This window comes from Kogia breviceps, chromosome 10, assembly GCF_026419965.1.
Source record: "Kogia breviceps isolate mKogBre1 chromosome 10, mKogBre1 haplotype 1, whole genome shotgun sequence".
In the NCBI taxonomy this organism is placed as follows: domain Eukaryota; kingdom Metazoa; phylum Chordata; class Mammalia; order Artiodactyla; family Physeteridae; genus Kogia; species Kogia breviceps.
The window spans coordinates 48,738,577-48,753,677 of NC_081319.1; the positions used below are offsets into that span (position 1 = coordinate 48,738,577).

The window sequence follows — 15,101 nt, forward strand, 5'->3', positions numbered from 1 at the left end:
TGCCAGTAGAAACCCCAGTAGCATCAATAAAATGGCTAGAACTACCATACGACCCAGCAATCCCACTACTGGGCATATACCCTGAGAAAACCATAATTCAAAATGAGTCATGTACCACAATGTTCATTGCAGCTCTATTTACAGTAGCCAGGACATGGAAGCAACCTAAGTGTCCATCAACAGATGAATGCATAAAGAAGATGTGGCACATATATACAATGGAATAGTACTCAGCCATAAAAAGAAACGAAATTGAGTTATTTGTAGTGAGGTGGATGGACCTAGAGTCTGTCATACAGAGTGAAGTAAGTCAGAAAGAGAAAAACAAATACCGTATGCTAACACATATATATGGAATCTAAAAAAAAAAAAAGTCATGAAGAACCTAGGGGCAAGATGGGAATAAAGACGCAGACCTACTAGAGAATGGACTTGAGGACACGGGGAGGGGGAAGGGTAAGCTGGGAAGAAGTGAGAGAGTGGCATGGACATACATACACTACCAAATGTAAAACAGATAGCTAGTGGGAAGCAGCCGCATAGCACAAGAAGATCAGCTCCGTGCTTTGTGACCACCTAGAGGGGTGGGATAGGGAGGGTGGGAGGGAGACACAAGATGGAGGGGATATGGGGATATATGCATATGTATAACTGATTCACTTTGTCATAAAGCAGAAACTAACACACCATTGTAAAGCAATTATACTCCAATAAAAATGTTTTAAAAAATGGCTCCAGACACAGCCAAATGTTCGCTAGGGAGCAAAGTCATCTCCATTTGAGAACCAATGCGCTAGTGGGAGATGGCAAACAGGCCTAACACACAGGTGTACCTTCAGACCAGGTGAGCACATCAGTGAGGTGAGAGATAACACCACCAAACGGTTACTTGGGAAGGGCTCGACAAAACACAGACCACAACCAAAGATGCCACCCTAGACAAGTATGTGGGCTGAAAAATTACCCTAGAGGTTTACGTGTGTGTATACATGGGATACGTATGTATGAGTGAGCCTCCAGCAATGGCTTTCACTCTGTCCTTGCACTTAGAAGTCCTCCATGGTCTCTGCCATTGGGGCCTTCTTAGTGCTGACTCCTTCTAGCCTCCAAACAGGGGCTGCAGACACTTTTATTTTGGGAAACTTGTCTCCAGTCCAGGCTGTAACTGTGACAGTCACAGTGGTAGCCACCCCAGGCTACTGCTCTGAAGCTTTTCTCCAGGACAGTAAATATGCAGGGTGGATGGAACCATCTGTTGCATTCTGTCCACAGCCTTCCCTCCTCCTCTGGCAGGCTGATGTCCAAGAGGCTGGGAGAGCTCAGGAGGCAGCAGTAGAAACATGCCTGGAATCGGCTTCCACATCTACTGAGCCTGGGCTTTACGTTCCAGGTGTCCTGACCAGGTGAGTGCAAAGGGCAGAGTCGCCCCACTTTGACACAGGCTCTTTCTACAAGGTCTGGTCTCACACACTGAAGGGTCGCGGATTATGCAAACGATGCACTACTCAGAGTTAACTTAATTCTTTAAAAAGCCACTCTGACAAGTGTTAACCAAAGGACGTTTCCATGAGTGAACACTAGCTCCAGCTAAGCACAGCTCTGCCAGAGGAGCTCCCTTTAAAGGACTTTATTCTATGGTAGATATGGCTAAGGGCTCCAGGAAACCTTCCAGGGCTGCACCACCATCTTCTCAAGTCATTCATCTAGGCAGGTACTAGGTAAAAATAACTTTTACTATGACAGCAGTGATTCTTCACTTTTTAAACCCTTTACAGGCCTAGGGTACAAACTATGTTCCCTTCACTAATGGAGTTTCTCCTCAGCAATGATTTTCTTTTTTTTTTTTTTTTTTTTTTTTTGTGATATGCGGGCCTCTCACTGTTGTGGCCTCTCCTGTTGCGGGGCACAGGCTCCGGATGTGCAGGCTCAGCGGCCATGGCTCACGGGCCCAGCCGCTCCGCAGCATGTGGGATCTTCCCGGACCGGGGCACGAACCCGTATCCCCTGCATCGGCAGGCGGATTCTCAACCACTGCGCCACCAGGGAAGCCCAGCAATGATTTTCAAATTGGGAAAATTGAGAGATTGAGGGGAGATATCAGAATTCGGTGCTGTGGTAGGGTTTACAGTGAAATCTCATCATACAAATTCCACTTACGTTTTTCTACACCAATGTACAGTATGGCTTAATATCTCTTAAGTCTAGGTATCTTTCATTATATTAATATTTTTTCCAAAAATTTCTCAGCTGTTCTTTTTAAAAAAATTTATTTATTTTATTTATCTATTTTTGGCTGCGTTGGGTCTTCATGGCTGGGCATGGGCTTTCTCTAGTTGCGGCGAGTAGGGGTTACTCTTCATTGCAGTGTGTGGGCTTCACATTGCGGTGACTTCTCTTGTTTCAGAGCATGGGCTCTAGGTGTGCGGGCTTCAGTAGTTGTGGCGCGTGGGCTCAGTAGCTGTGGCTCGTGGGCTCTAGAGCGCAGGCTCAGTAGTTGTGGCACGTGGGCTCAGTTGCTCTGCAGCGTGTGAGATCTTCCCGGACCAGGGATCGAACCTGTGTCCCCTGCATTGGTAGGTGGATTCTTAACCACTGCACCACCAGGGAAGCCCTCTCAGCTGTTCTTAGACATTTTTTTTCTTCTGTATAAATTTTAAGTCTTCCTATTCAGAAACATAACACACATCTCAAGAAATAAGAGCCACCACATCAAAACCTTTTAGTGATTCTCATTTTTTGGTAGTATTTTGGGATTTCACTGTAAATAATTATGCCATCTACAAATAAAACTGGTTTTCTATCTTTTCCATATTTATATCAATTGTTTCATTTTCTTATCTTATTACATTAGCCAGAACTTCCAATGATTTTCCTATGTTGTTTGCTGTTTATTTTTAGACGACAGCTTATATCATGTTTAAATGATATTCTTCTATGTATTTGGCTATACTGTTGATTGGTATGTAAAGGTTTATGGCTACTGTTTGGCCTTGAATTCTGTTTTGTCTGATACTAATGTCGCCACTTTTGCTTTCTATTTATTTGATCTGCTTTGTACGTTTTGCCCATCTCTTTATTTTCTACCATTTTTTGGTATCACTGTATGTTAGATGCTGGCTCAAAAGCTATTAGCTGCATACTGTAACAGTCATTAGCACTGTTTACCAAATAATTACAGTTTTCTTTCTGGGCACATGGTAGGATTACACTTCCACACTCCGCGAAGTTAGGTGTAATCATGTGAATTGTTTTGGCCAATAAAATGTAAGTTGAAATAAGTCTTGTTACCTCTGAGTGAAAATTTTAAGAGCCAGTGTGATTTACCACATTCCCCTTCTGCTGACGTGGCAATCATGGAAGCAAAGAGATGGGCCCTCCTTAGTCTGGTCCATGAATGAGGATAAGATAGAGTTATCTAATAGAATAACAGTAGCTATTAGTCACATGTAGCTGTTGAGCACATGAAATGTGGCTAGTCCAAATTTAAGATGTGCTGTAAGTATAAAATACACATCAGATTTTGATGAATTAGTAAGATAAAAGAATGTAAATTTTATCTCACTGATAATTTCTTCTATTGATTATATGCTGAAATAACATTTTGGACATATTGGGTTAAATAAAAATCTGTTATTAAAATCAATTTCAGGAATTCCCTGGCAGTCCAGTGGTTAGGACTCTGTGCTTCCACTGCTGAGGGCCTGGGTTCGATCCCTGGTTGGGGAACTGGGATCTCACAAGCCGTATGGTATGGCCAAACAAATAACAAATAAAAATAAAATTTAAAAAATCAATCTCAAGTTTTAAAAACGATTCTAAAGGGGCTTCCCTGATGGTGCAGTGGTTGAGAGTCCGCCTGCCGATGCAGGGGACATGGGTTCGTGCCCCGGTCCGGGAGGATCCCACATGCCGTGGAGCGGCTGGGCCCGTGAGCCATGGCTGCTAGGTGGGCCTGTTTGTCCGGAGCCTGTGTTCTGCAACGGGAGAGGCTGCGGCGGTGAGAGGCCCGCGTACCACAAAAAAAAAAACCCCCAAAACAAAAAAAAAAACGATTCTAAAAAATGAGGCTGCTAGAAAACGTTAAGTTACACATGTGGCTCACACTATATTTCTATTGGACATTGGCACAGAACAGATGGCCCAGCCAACCCATGATAAACATGTAACAAGAATGAAAAATTAACTTTCATTATGTTAAGCCTTTGAGGATTTGGAGTTGTTACGGCAGCATAACTGAACTCACACTGACCCTAAATCTACTCAGTAGTGATTCCTCTTTTCTCCTCTGTGAAAAGAGGTCTGATTTTGTTGAGAGCAGGAATCTGCAGGTATAAATCCTTCCCCTTTCAGCCCTCTCTTGCTGCTGGAGGGCAGCCAGGTGACAAAGTTCTGGCCAATAAGACATAAGCAGAAGTCTCCTGGGACTTTCTGTGAAAGCATTTCCATAAAACAGACAGACATGGCTAGTGCTACTTCTCCCTCTTGTATTCTCTTAAATGTGGATATGATATCCAAAGCCTGTGACTTTGAGATGATAGTAAACAACAAGCATGAGGATGAAGGCAAACACTCCAAGAACGGTGGAGCAGAAAGATCAAAAGATAGAAGAACAGAAAGAGTTTGGGACCCTGATGGTATCACCATGCATCTAAACTAAATCCAGCAACTGCCAGCATCAAGCTTTATATGTGAGAAAAATAATCTCCTATTTGGCTAAGTTATTACTTGTCAGTTTTTTTTTTACTTGCTGTCAAAATCATTCCTATCTGATATAGGTTTATTCTTGGAGACAGCATCCAGCTGAATTTGTCATGCCAATATGATAGAGTCCTGGTCTTTTGCTAGGAGAATTTAGTTCATTAAACTTGGTTTTATGCCTACTCTTTGTTAGGTTCCTATTTATCGTTATTTATTTTCCCCTTTCCTTAATTTTTGTTTCTTTTTGGCTGCACCACACAGCATGCAGGATCCTACTTCCCTGACCAGGGATCAAACCTGTGCCCCCTGCATTGGAAGTGAGAAGTCTTAACCATTGGACTGCCAGGGAAGTCCCTCTTTTCCTTAATTTTGATGGCTTGTTCACAATTCTGTTTATTTCCCCTTTCACTCTCTGTGAATTTTGAGGATCTATTTTCTAATTGTGCTACTCGTCACAGTTCTATTCCTAATAATTGTATTTATTCCTATATTTTCTACAATTGTATCATAACTGAATATCAGTCTCACCCAGATTGTTTTTTTGTCCCCTTTCTGAATCATTCCATGTCTGAAAATGTACTTCTTTTGCATTAGTATATAAATGATATCTTGGTTACATGTAGAATTTTTGGTTTGTAACTCTTCTCTCAGTAGCAAATATTTTTTCATAGTCTTCTGGCTTGCAGTTTTGCTGATGAGAAGTCTGGTGCTAGTATAATTCTCTTTTCTTTGACAATACCTTGTTCCGATAGCTTGTAAGATTTTCTTTATACTTAAATTACAGAATTTCAATACCATATATCTAGGCATACATGTGCTCCTTTTTTTTGCCGCCACTAATCCTGCTGCAGATTTGGTAAATCCTCTCAATCTGCACATTCAAGGTTTTTTTCCTGCTCAAGAAAATTTTCTTCTATTACTTTTTCTCTTTCTGGAATTCCTATTATTTGCATGTTAGGTCTCCTAGATGTTTCTTCCCACCTCTCACAATTACTGACTCTGTGTTTCTGGTCTGAATTGTAAGATATTTTTTCCACTTGCTCCTCCAGAACATTAATGCAGTTCTCAGCAGTGGTCATTCCCACTCTTTTTCTCAGTTCATTTACTGAATTTTTGTATTTAGAAATAAAGAGATTTTTTTTTTTTAAGTTCTAAAAGTTATTTGTATACTCAAAATTCATTTCGGGACTTCCCTGGTGGTCCAGTGGTTAAGACTCCTTGCTTCCAATGCAGGGGGCGCAGGTTCAATCTCTGGTCAGGGAACTAAGATCCCACATGCCGTGAGGCAGGGTCAAAAAAAAAATTCATTTCTTGAACTATCATTTTCTTCTACCTTTTCCATTAGTTTTACCTCAGTGGGAGTCTCACATTCTAGATTTTCAGCTTGGAATCTTCTCGGCAGTGGTAAATGAGGGAACACTGAAAGGCCCAGAACTGCGAGGCAGAGCTGTTTTCATGGTCCAGCAGAGCCCAAGATGACAAAGCACAAAGAGATGAAGAAAGTCCCTGTACTACTGGGCTCCTCCAGGGCACTAGACTGAAAGCAATTCAGCTCATCAGTGCAGCCCCTCCAGGGACCACACACATTAAGCGGGCAATGCAGGCCCTTTCCAAGGGATGCACCAGCTCCCACTGGCTTGTTGACCTCACAGGACTTCACATTTCAAGTCTTCATCCCAGGACTGCAAGAGAGGCAAGCATTTTTTCCTCTGATGTGGTTCCCTGCTTCTTACTGAGTATCAGAGAGAATGAACTCTGTGCCCTCTCTTTCACCTGGAGATGTTAGGAAAAGTGGAGGCCTTGACGTACTTCCCAGGCTCCACCAGCAGGCTCACCTGGGTTTATCCAGAGAGGGAATTTAAATGGTCAGAGCCACATGCTCAAGCTGTAGTCTTCCCAGAATCCTCTTCCTTACATTCGTATACACTTTTAAAATAATCTATTTTCTAATCTAATCTATTTTCTAATTAAGCTTTTCTGTGAAAACTGGGGAAAGCAAAAAGAAAAAGGAATAAGGCACAGAGGAGAAGAGAAAATCTTACACAGATTCCACCAGTCTGAAATAATCTCTTCATATTTTGGCATACGTCATTCTGGTCTTGTAAATGCCTCTGTGTGTGTGTGTGTGTGTGTGTGTGTGTGTGTGTGTGTGTGTGTGTGTGTGCTTATGACCATATACATACTAATAAATATACTTGCCTACTATATTTTAACCTTTTTTCCCCTAAGTGATATATTGTGAACATTCTCCTATATCAGTAATATTCATGAGACATCATTTTTAATAGCTGCATACTATTTGATGGTACGGTTACTGTATAGGTCTTTTATTGTTTATTGTTGATCATCAGCTTGCTTATAATTCTGCAACATTATAATCTATGCTGGATAGTATCTTATGGTTCAATCTTTGCACATCCATACTCATGTCAATAAGGAGGAACTGCTTGGGTGGACAGATAGGTATATTTTTAAGGTTTTGAGATCACACTGCCAAATTTCTCTCCGGAAAGGTGTAACCAATTCACACTCCTACCAATAACCAATTTACATCCTCTACTCTCTCTCTCACTACCCCCATGCCAAACCCAAATATTATTTTTAAAAATATCTTTTGATAATTTGATAGATGGAAAAGGATATCTCATTGTTTTAGTTTACACTTCTTTGATTACTAACAATATTGAACATTTTTTCATGTCTACAGACCAATTGTGTTTCTTATTTTATGAAATGTCAGTTCACATCTTTTGCTCACATTATTTGGGATCTAAAGTTTTATGACTCTTGTGTCCTTGATAATGAATAATCTCCTTTGTCTCTTTCAGTGATTTTTACCTGAAATTCTCTTTCGACTGAGATTACTATTATAATCCCTGCTTTCTTTTTGTTTATACTTGTGTGACGTCTTTTTGCTCATTCTACTACTTTTAACTGTTCTGAGTCATTTTGTTTTGCATATGATGTCTGTTAGACAGCATGTGGGTAGAATTTGTTCTTTTCTAACCTATTGTGATGATCTGACTTAAACTTTTTAATTTGACACATATGAAAGAATATGTAACAAATACGTTTATTATTAAACAAGGTAGTTAAATTCACTTATATTTATTATTTTTTTCCAAGTCCCTGTGTCTCCTCTGGTCTTTCCATTTCTTTGTCTGCTCCTGGCTCTTTAACTCAACTTCATACAACTTCCCACGACAGAATGTTACAAAAATGTGAAGTGACTCTTATAACTCGCATCAAATATGTTCTTCAGTTGCTAAATGGGAATGAGTGACATATCCTGTAACAAAAAAGATGACTTCTTTGGTAATTTCGAATCTTTAAGTAAACGGCTGCGCACATACCGTCACAGATTCTGACTAAGGATGCGCGTCAAGGGCGGGACAGATGCGCGGCGGAGGAAGTTCTGCGTCAGCACTGACCTTCTGAAGCCCGCCGTTCTCCTCCACCAGCGGCGGAAGAACACCGGGGCTGCTGCCTGGAGGAGCCTCCACATTGTAATCACGGAAGCAGCAGAAGACGGAGCTGAGGATGCTGCGGCTCCTCTGCTTCTTCAGGCTGACGTTGCACTGGGATGCTGGAAAGAGAAACAAAGCACAGCACGGCCAACTGTAATACTACGGGAAAACTCAAACGTGCAGCCGCCCCAGAGCCCTGACATGTGGAGACCAACTCGGGACCAGAAGACGAGGGGAGCCAGACAATCGATGGAGTCCAGTCCTGCTGGCTGGACAGAATTCCCCTGATCTCGGCCCAGTGGGGGCTGCTTGCTCATTAGCTGACCCATCCCCAGGGCCATCTGCCTTTTCCTGAGACCAGCAGATAAAGTCTTCCAACCCTGCACAAGTGCTACTTCAAAACATAGATCCTTGCAGGCACAAATCAGACTTGTCCCTCGCTGAGAAGCATTTCTCTGTGAAGGGTTACCAAGGAAGAGTCACGTTGAAACTGAGTTCTTGGACACTCCCTGCTCACCATGGAAACAACTAACTTCATGAGTTAAGAAATAAGATGTGTGAAGGCACAAAGCAGCCCTCTTCTTAAACTCTGCCATTAGTCAAGAAGTTGATGGGAGCCTGGACCCACAGAGCTCAGGGGTGGAGGCTTCCATCACACTTAAAACAGAAACAGCAGGAGAGGTGGGACAGAACATCAGGGCTGGCCAGGGCAAAGCCTATCTTCACGAGACCCAGGGCAATACTGTGCCACCGCCTCATTCCCTGGCCTTTCCTGGATTGAGGCTCCGGAGGGAGGGATGGATCCTTTCTGCTATCCAGGGCTCGAGACAAGTCGCCACAGGTCAGAAATAAAAGACGAAAGTTAGTACAGATGAGAAACACACCTCAGGGGAGGAGGCTGACAACTTGGAGGTGCAGGAGCATTTAGCCTGGGAATGCGGTCCCACCACATACCACGTCTGGGTGGGTCAGCAGCAGTCCCACCACATACCACGTCTGGGTACAGGCTACGGGCACAAGGACCATGCTTGGACTTGATGGGAAGATCACCACTGTAGGAAATTATTAACTTTGCATGATAATTGTTGGAGTCGAGGCCTCCCACACAGCAGTGGTGGCAGCGATAGTGACCACTGTTTCCTGGGGCCAGCCCTCCGGGTTCTAGTACTTTACAATCCTCATCTCATGTCATCCTCACAGCTACCCAAGGAGATAGGTGTGATTGCTTCCATCTAACTGCTGAGAATATACAGCTAGTAATTGCACGTGCAAAGATTCAAACCCAAGTGGGTCAGTTTCCAGAACGCAGGCTTTCCCCATGCACCACGCTGAAGACAATTCTGAAACAACTCAGGTCAGGTTAAGAAGGAGGAAACATGCCAAACAGAGAGAAAAGCACTGCCATGAACTCATATTTAATATAAATGGTTGGTTAAGCTGTTTTGTTGTTACTTTGGGTATTTTAGTTTTTTACGCCTCACTCAGATAATTTAGTCAGAGGAAGAAAAAACTGTCTCTTCCCCAGCTGAGAGCACATTTCTCTGCAAGTAAACAAGCTGTTTGTTCATGTCTTGGTGACACTGAGCCGTCAACACCCAGGCCGGGCAGTAAACAGCTCTGCAAAATGCACTTTCCCGGATTCTATTTTCATCCTTGGGTCACATAAATCTTCCCCATAACTAACTAACAAATTAACAAGCTAACTTACGTGCTAAAAAAAATCCTGACCATGGAGCCAGGGAGCTACTTATAATTCCACCATATGATTACTTGCCACGTGGCAGCCACAAAGAGGGCTGCAGGGTCACTATTTGCTCAGGTCACTTGGGAGGCCATCACCCCTGACAATGGCAGCTCACTCAATTCCCCCGTCTGTGTCGGAAGAGGTGAAGCAGCTCACGGCTGTGGGAGGGTCCAGGCACCTTCCTGCTAAATAAGGTCACTATTAGGGCCTGTAGGAACCTCCAGGCAGCTGGGGGCTTTCGAATCTTCTAATCACCCTTGGGTTGGGCTGGTGCTCTCAAAAGCAGGCTATCTGGGGAAATGGCTGGATTCCCTCAGGACCAACCAGCATAAGCCCACCCTGCCCATGGCACTCACTGTTCCTGAAAGGTCAAGGTGGGCTGTATGGGTCTCATGACCCTGCTGCCTTCCACCCCAGCTGCTGCCTCTCCACCAGCTACAATCCAGAAGGCCCTTGATTTACTCATAAACTTCTGGTAAAAGGGTTTCAGTTGATACACGAAATCAACATCTGTGTTTTAATGGACAACTGGCGTCTGACAACTAGGAGGCATAATTTACTATAACAGACTTTGGTTACTTAAACTGTAATTTAGAAAGCAAAACTAGAAAAATCTCAGAAGTGATTCTACTCAACTGCTCTAAAACCTGGAGAGGTGGAGACGAGGAAAGAAAATGGAGGGAGGGGTGAAGCGTCCAGATGGATGCTGTTGGGGACTGTTTACCTGCTTCCCCTTAGAAAAAGAACACTGCTTTTAAGATGAGGGGAGGAAGCATCCACTCTCTCCTGCCCACTTGCTCAACCCTCCTCTGCTGAGCTCTGCCCCTGCCCTGTCTGCATCTGATCCAGGGGCTCTTTGCCCCATGCTGTGCCTCAAAAGGGAGCACCCTCCGGGAAAGAAGGACTGCGTGAGGACCATGCAAGGAGGCCAACAGACCCATCATGTCTCTCCTGCAGGCTCCCCTACTGGGTCGTTGCATGCTGCCATTTCCCCCAGGCTCCGGGAGTGCAGGCCCATCAGAAGGAACTCCTCTTCTTCTTCCTCAGTCCTGCTAATGAAGACATGCCTGTGGCTGGTCCCAGCAGCTGCCCTTCTCTCCACACAGATGGCTGGCCCATGACAATGGCATCCTACAGGGTAGGATGGGGAGATCCCCGGCAGGGGCAGATGGGGTGATCCTAAGACTTCCCCCATTTTTCTGAGCAGGGCTGCGTGGAGCAGAAATCCTGGGAAGGGTTGTGAAGAGCTGGAGACGTTGGGCATGGGCCTCACCCATGTGCCTGGAGCCCTCTGACCATGTGGGGAGTGTGTGACATTGAGGACAAACAGGCACGTGGCCCGGTTTTCCTCGATACACCCTGGGAGCTAACGCCTCTCTCTTTGTCCCTGTACGTGGTGTCACTGCAGCCAGCAGATGAACCCCCTGCTTCCCACTCATACACCACCCCCCGCCACCCGCCGTTCTCCTTCAACGGCTGGGGACCTCCCATCCTCCAGCACAGTAGATGAGGGGCTTAGAGAGGTCCTATGAATGGGGCGGCTAACATGAGTGCAGAGATGGTTGCCTTCCTTGAGTCTTCAGTCCTAAAGGTGAGACAGGAAGCCTCCCCAATACCTCCCTGGTCTCTCTTGGCAGACTGCTGGCCCAGTAGCAAGGACCAGTACCTTCAAAGCACCAGCTGCCGATGGGGACTGTAGTAGACGTGTGACATTTTTGCCTGCCAAGATCCATTACCCTTCCTCTGGTAAAAGTTCCACCACTCTCACCTCACCAACTCTCAGTACATTACCAAAGCCTGGCCAATAAGAGCCACGTGATTGGCTTAGGGATGGGCGGATGCCCCAAGCTGGGCCAAGGAAAGTCGCCCCCAGATTCATGTTACGGCTATTGGAGGAAATGTTCTCTTTTTGCTGGTTTGCTAAGCTGGCAGGATGTAAGCCTGGAGCCACCAGCGGCCATCCTGGCCACCAAGCGAGAAGCACCTACCTACCTGACTGATCACATGAGCCAAAACTGAGATGTGCAGAGGGGCAGATCTCTGACTTGATTTCAGTAAACCAGATCTTTCTGGCATATTCAGTTATGTGAATCTCTTTTTCTTTGAAGCCAATAAGAATTGGGTTTATGCTATCTGCAGTGGAAGGATTATCCCTGAAAATGTGAGCTCCTAGGCGAGGCAGTGCAGAGACACTGATAAATCACACAGACACCGTCCCTACCTCACAACATGCATGCCTAGGAGGAGAGACACAAGAATAAGCAATTCTAATACAGTACGAGTCTTGTTCTGATGGGGTAGCACAGGGCGCTGCTGGGGCCCAGAGAAGGGCACAAAGTCCAAATGTGGCAGGGGGTGGGTAGGATTGACTTCTTAGAAGAAAGTAGTCTGACAAATGGGCTGACAGTTTTATAAAATTGTTGGAGGGGGCAGGGAAGTAGGGAAACAGCAACGTGTAAAGGCCCTGTAGTGAGAGGGAACATGAAATATTCGAGAAATCAAAGAGGCGAGGTGTTATGAGATGGGGATGATGACAGCAGCATCATGTAAACTATGGTGATGAGTCTGGATTTGATTCTATGGACCTGGGGAATGACGTGATCAGATCTGTACCACACACGTCATGGTCTGACTTCTGTAACTGGAACTACTGAGTTTAAATTTTAGATTATGACTAATGTAGGCTATCTATATACATCACAGGTTTCCAGGATGTTTAAAAATCACAGATGTGGCCTCTTTTATGTAACATGCCTAGAATGGAATTTCTTATTTGAAAACTGACTTTATTTATTTTTAAAATGTATTTATTTTATTTATTTTATTTTTGGCTGCACTGGGTCTTTGTTGCTGCACACGGGCTTTTCTCTAGTTGAGGCGAGCGGGGGCTACTCTTCGTTGCGGTGCGCAGGCTTCTCATTGCAGTGGCTTCTCTTGTTGCGGAGCAGGGGCTCTAGGCACATGGGCTTCAGCAGTTGTGGCACGCGGGCTCGGTAGTTGTGGCTCGTGGGCTCTAGAGTGCAGGCTCAGTAGTTGTGGTGCATGGGCTTAGCTGCTCCGCGGCATGTGGGATCTTCCCGGACCAGGGCTCGAACCCGTGTCCCCTGCATTGGCAGGTGGATTCTTAACCACTGTGCCACCAGGGAAGCCCTGAAAACTGACTTTAAATACAAGTTACATGGAAAGAAAATGGGCTTTAGAATTCCATTTACATAGAATTACCCTGCCTTCTGTTTGCCAGTGTGAATTCATCTACCTAAGCCACACAGGTAACATGGGAATCATAACAACTTCCCCCACAGGGTTGTTGTGTGGATGCAGCAAAACCATGTATGTTTGTGTAAGAGAGAAAATCTATCAGCAGCTTAACATATAGCAACAAAAACTGATGACTGGTTTAGGCCCAGTGCAGTGTCTCGCTGTGAACAGAAGTTAGTGACTGTATCCAGACAACAGTCCTCACAAAAACAGCCTGGCTTTAGGAGAAAACATGTAGGCAGACTCATTTTGGTTCTGGTTATGTGAATTCTAAACTTAGAACTTGAAGTAGCTCTTTCAAACTCTACCTCCTATCTAGTGAAGGTTTCTTTGTATAATAATAATAATGTTAGAAAGTAAACAAACAAGTAAGCAGCAGCTCTACATGTGAAACTTAAACCCTAGGATTCAGGCCTTTTTGAGGAAATCTTACATGAAATATGGTTAGCAATAAAGTGTTGTAGTTAAAAACATGTAAAGTCTTAGAAAAAATCCACCAAGGCTGACGGTGGGGTGTGGCCCTTCACTGGGACAAGAGGACTGTGTTTATTCCAACAGACGGAAGGCACAACGGAACCCACAATGAGTTGGTATGACAGGCCGAGAGGGGCATTTCTGATCATCCTCTTATACTTACTTCCTGACCTGACTGGTTCCCTTCTGTATCCAGAAATGGAAATGTTGACCCCAAAGCCAGTGTTTCCTAGTTAGTGTGATAGCTGCCCACGTCACATAACCACTGCCCTTTGACAATTCTGACCTGGTTTCGATTCCAGATGTGGAGAGGCTTAGGAACCGTCCTGAATCCCTGGCTGCAGGATCACAACCTCTGGGGTCTACACCAATTCAGGGCTTTGCACACACTCCTCTGTGAGCACCCCACCCACCCATCCGTCCTTATCTCTGATCTGAGCTCGAACTCCCAGCGACCCCTTCCCCCATCTCTATAGATCCAAGGGGTGCTCCAGGGTCAAGATGAAAGTAGCTGAAACAGTTGGAAATGTTTGCTATCAACTATGACTCCACCCCCAATCATTCAAGTGAAGAAACTGCATCTTGGCAGCTATAGAGAACAAGGTTTACCTTTCATTTCCACAATGCCAAGCCAGCCTACATGCCGACTCAGGGTCCAGACTACCAAAGACCCCGAGTAACAGAATTTCTAGGAGAAAACTGACTTAACACATGAAGTCTACTGCTAATGTGTCGTAGCACCAAAACCTGCCATCAGAACCAGCTTCTTTCATGCCATGAGCAGAAGTGAGAAAGGTATTGCGTAGCAGATCTGTGTCATCCAAGTATTTACAGCAGAACATTAAAAATATGTGGACACCAATGCTGTTACAGCTGCAAAGTTGGACACCAAAGTTTCCCAAAGTAAGGCTATTTCTCCATACATGGGGATGTCAGAGCGCATTACAACCCTGAAGAGACCGTACAGCTGCATTCACAACCACTTTACCACAGAAAACGCTAAACACCTTTTTTTTTAAGGGAGGAGGGGGAGTTCCTCTGAGGGTCAGCTTTTAAATGAATGCACCATTTCTTCTCTTCCAGAACTGGGCTGCAATCTCTGGAATGCATCCCAGGGCCGAGGTTTGGAATGGGTGTCTAACAGGAAATTCTGGGCAGTCTATGCATACATTACATTCCTTTCCCACCCTGAAACAGTTGTCAACAAACACAACTTTCCCCTGTTTGAATAAAAGGGGGGGGGGTTGGGGGTGGGGAGAGGCCAGGGCACAGACCGCACAGAGTTCAAAAGCAGATGTAGCTGCTGAGAATCCAAACATCCTTTTCTCCTAGGAAAAGGACTTAGTCACTTTTCAAGATGTACCATCAGTCCCTACTTTATTCCCAAGTGATCGATTTGCTCAGGGAATTCCACCCACCACTCTGTGAAAGAAATGTACCTTTGGTAGCTCTTTTCCCCA

At 44.7% G+C, this 15,101-nt stretch overlaps 1 protein-coding gene across 1 annotated transcript in view; it reads right to left on the reverse strand.

The window, feature by feature from the left end:
• Positions 1-15,101, reverse strand: part of CTDSPL (CTD small phosphatase like) — a 121,360-nt gene that overhangs the window by 26,820 nt on the left and 79,439 nt on the right. The window contains 1 exon segment of the mRNA XM_059077410.2: positions 8,130-8,284. Coding sequence (XP_058933393.1) covers positions 8,130-8,284 — 155 coding nt within the window.